General features: G+C 38.8%; 1 protein-coding gene across 1 annotated transcript; it reads left to right on the top strand.

Annotated features, from left to right (window-relative positions):
- Positions 1–706: 706 nt before the first annotated feature.
- On the top strand, positions 707–1598 carry LOC121024056 (olfactory receptor 13D1-like). Its single transcript, XM_040466377.1, is given in 4 exon segments — positions 707–801; positions 803–965; positions 967–1501; positions 1504–1598. Coding segments are annotated over 4 exon segments (885 nt in total). The 5' UTR covers positions 707–709.
- Positions 1599–2749: the final 1151 nt, after the last annotated feature.

The raw sequence follows: 2749 nt of genomic DNA, 5'->3' as shown, positions 1-2749 counted from the left end.
CCTTGGCTCTGAAAGTCACATGCAAAGCTAAATGGCATGGTGCTGACTGTATATGGTGTGTTATTTTAAAATAAGACCAGCTTCATTTTTAAATGATTTTATTTCAGAATATTCATTAATAATGAGATTTATATCTAAATTTAAAATTATGGGGGCTACTGGGTGGCTCAGTCGGTTAAGCATCCGACTTTGGCTCAGGTCATGATCTCACAGTTCATGGGTTCGAGCCTTGCATCAGGCTCTGTGCTGACAGCTCAGAGCCCGGAGCCTTCTTCGGATTCTGTGTCTCCCTCTCTCTCTGCCCCCCACCCCTACTTGCTCGCTCGCTCTCTCTCACTCTCTCTCTCAAAAATAAAAAAATAAACATTTAAAAAATTTAAAAATATAAATTTAAAAAATTAAAAATTTAATTTAGAATTATGTTGTCCCCATTATTTCATTAGAGACCTGATACTTCACAGCACAATTCTTAGGGTCATTGATAACTTTGCCCCTGCTACTGCATGGCCCTACAAAGTACTGACTCTCTCAGTGCTTCAGTTTCAGCATCAATAAAGGCAAAATTGTATCCATACTTTTCCTGATGTCCAGAGCTACATGAAAAATCAAAATTTTATAGGTTAAAGTGATGCTTAAACTAAATTATAAATTTAAATTTCCTGAAGTCATATACTTATATGAACTCTGCAAGTGACATGGACACTTAGAGATGGGAAATTACTCAGCTGTGACTGAATTCTTTCTGGCGGGACTTTCCCAATACCAAGAGGTCCAGCTTTCTTTGTTCATGTTCTGCCTCATGATACCTGATAATCCCCCTGGAAAACAGTCTCCTGATTATCATCAACACCCTAGATTCTTGCCTCCACACCCCCATGTACTTCTTCCTTGGGAACCTCTCATTCTTGGACATTTGTCGTACATCATCATCCATTCCTCTGATGTTCACATTAAGGTCTGAGAGAAAAATCCATCTCCTTTATTGACTGTGATGTGCAGATGGTTGTCTTCCTTGGGTTGGGCTGCACTGAGTGTATCCTCCTGGCTGTGATGGCCTATGATTGGTATGTGGCCATCGGCAACCCACTGAGGTACCCCACCATCATGAATAGAGGGCTTTATGTACACATGGCTGCTTGGTCTTGGATCACAATGCAAACAGTCCTGACAATGGTGTTGCCTTTCTGTGGGAATAATGTCATCGACCATCTTACCTGTGAGTTACTGGCCCTTCTTAAACTCATATGTTCAGATGTCTCCATCAATGTGCTTATCATAACAGTGGCAAGTATTGTTTTCTTAGTGACTTCCCTAATGTTAATTTTTATTTCTTATGTTTTTATACTCTCTTTCATCCTGAGACTTAACTCTATTGAAGGGAGAAAGAAAGCCTTTTCAACCTGTTCAGCCCACCTTGCTGTAGTATTTTTACTCTATGATTCAGTCCTCTTTATGTACATGAAGCCCAAGTCAAAGGACATGAAGTTTGATGAGATCACTGGGTGTTGAACTCCATCATCTACAGCCTGAGGAATAAGAAGGTGAAAGAGGCCATGAAGAAAGTCTTGAGTAGACACTTACACTCATGGAAAATATGAAAGTGCTTAGGACATGTAGTATCTACATTTGGGGAAAAGATGTATTTTTGGTAGTCAAAGATGAAGTTGCAGAACTCAGTGTGATGAGAGCATTGTGTTTGCAAAGCCAAATGTGGAACTCTCATTTATACAATAATAATGTCCATGAAAACCTTTTCATATAATATCTTTGTAGCAGTCCTTCTAGTTATATGGAACTATGCCTCTTGGTCCCACAGAGGTCATGATGGATGCTGTTCGTGATGAATATCTCTCTGTCTCTATGTCTCTCTCTCTCTCTCTCTCTCTCTCTTCTTCCCTATCCACCCCTCTTTTCTCCTTCTTCCTTCTTTTATCTTTCTCTTCTTTGCTCTCTTCATCTTCTTTGTCTCCTCAAGGTACATATGTATATATTATTTTGGTCTATCCAGCATCCTTTCATCTAATAAAAGAACACATCTTTTTATTTTAAGAAATCCACTCTCTCCCACTCTCAGTCCATAGTTGGCTGAGGCTGGCCACATTCTCTGAATCAAATGATAAGCATGAAACACAGATTGGGCCAATGAAAAATGAACATCTCCTACTCACAGTGATTCATTCAGAGTAGCTATATGACCTAAGCCATGCTAATCATACTTAATTGCCAAATAGGTGCCTGAGTGTCAGAGAAAAGTCACTCTTTTTTTCAAAGGATTTCTAACATGTAGAACATGTATCTGGATCTTCTCCCGGCCATTTCTGTCAATATATGGGGAGAGCCCGACTGAAAATGAAATCACCAAAGAGGAAAGGAGAGCTGAGGGAAGGAATTAGGGTGGTTTGATGTCATTATTAACTCCTAGTTCAAGTTGGGTCTAAAAACATTCATGCTTGGGCTTTTCAGTTATGTGAGACAATAAACTTCCTTTAAAATAAACTGAATTAATTTCCACTGCTTATAACCATATAAATCCTTATTAATGCATTCTCTTATATACCTCATCTTCTCTCTCCCCCTCACTAGCTCCTACTTCTAACTTTTCCTCTGTATATCCCTCTTATCTAATTCTTTCTAATACTGTTTATATATTTCCCTCCTCCTGTAATTTTGTTATTCTGTATTTCCATCTCTTTCTCACTCTTGTTCCTCTGGTTCTTTCATCCTCCATCTCAAAAACTTGTCATTTTTT

This window comes from Herpailurus yagouaroundi, unplaced genomic scaffold, assembly GCF_014898765.1.
Source record: "Herpailurus yagouaroundi ecotype Mexico unplaced genomic scaffold, PumYag 42448, whole genome shotgun sequence".
NCBI lineage: Eukaryota > Metazoa > Chordata > Mammalia > Carnivora > Felidae > Herpailurus > Herpailurus yagouaroundi.
The sequence above is the reverse complement of the archived record's forward strand: the minus strand, read 5'-3'. Positions and strand labels throughout refer to the sequence as shown.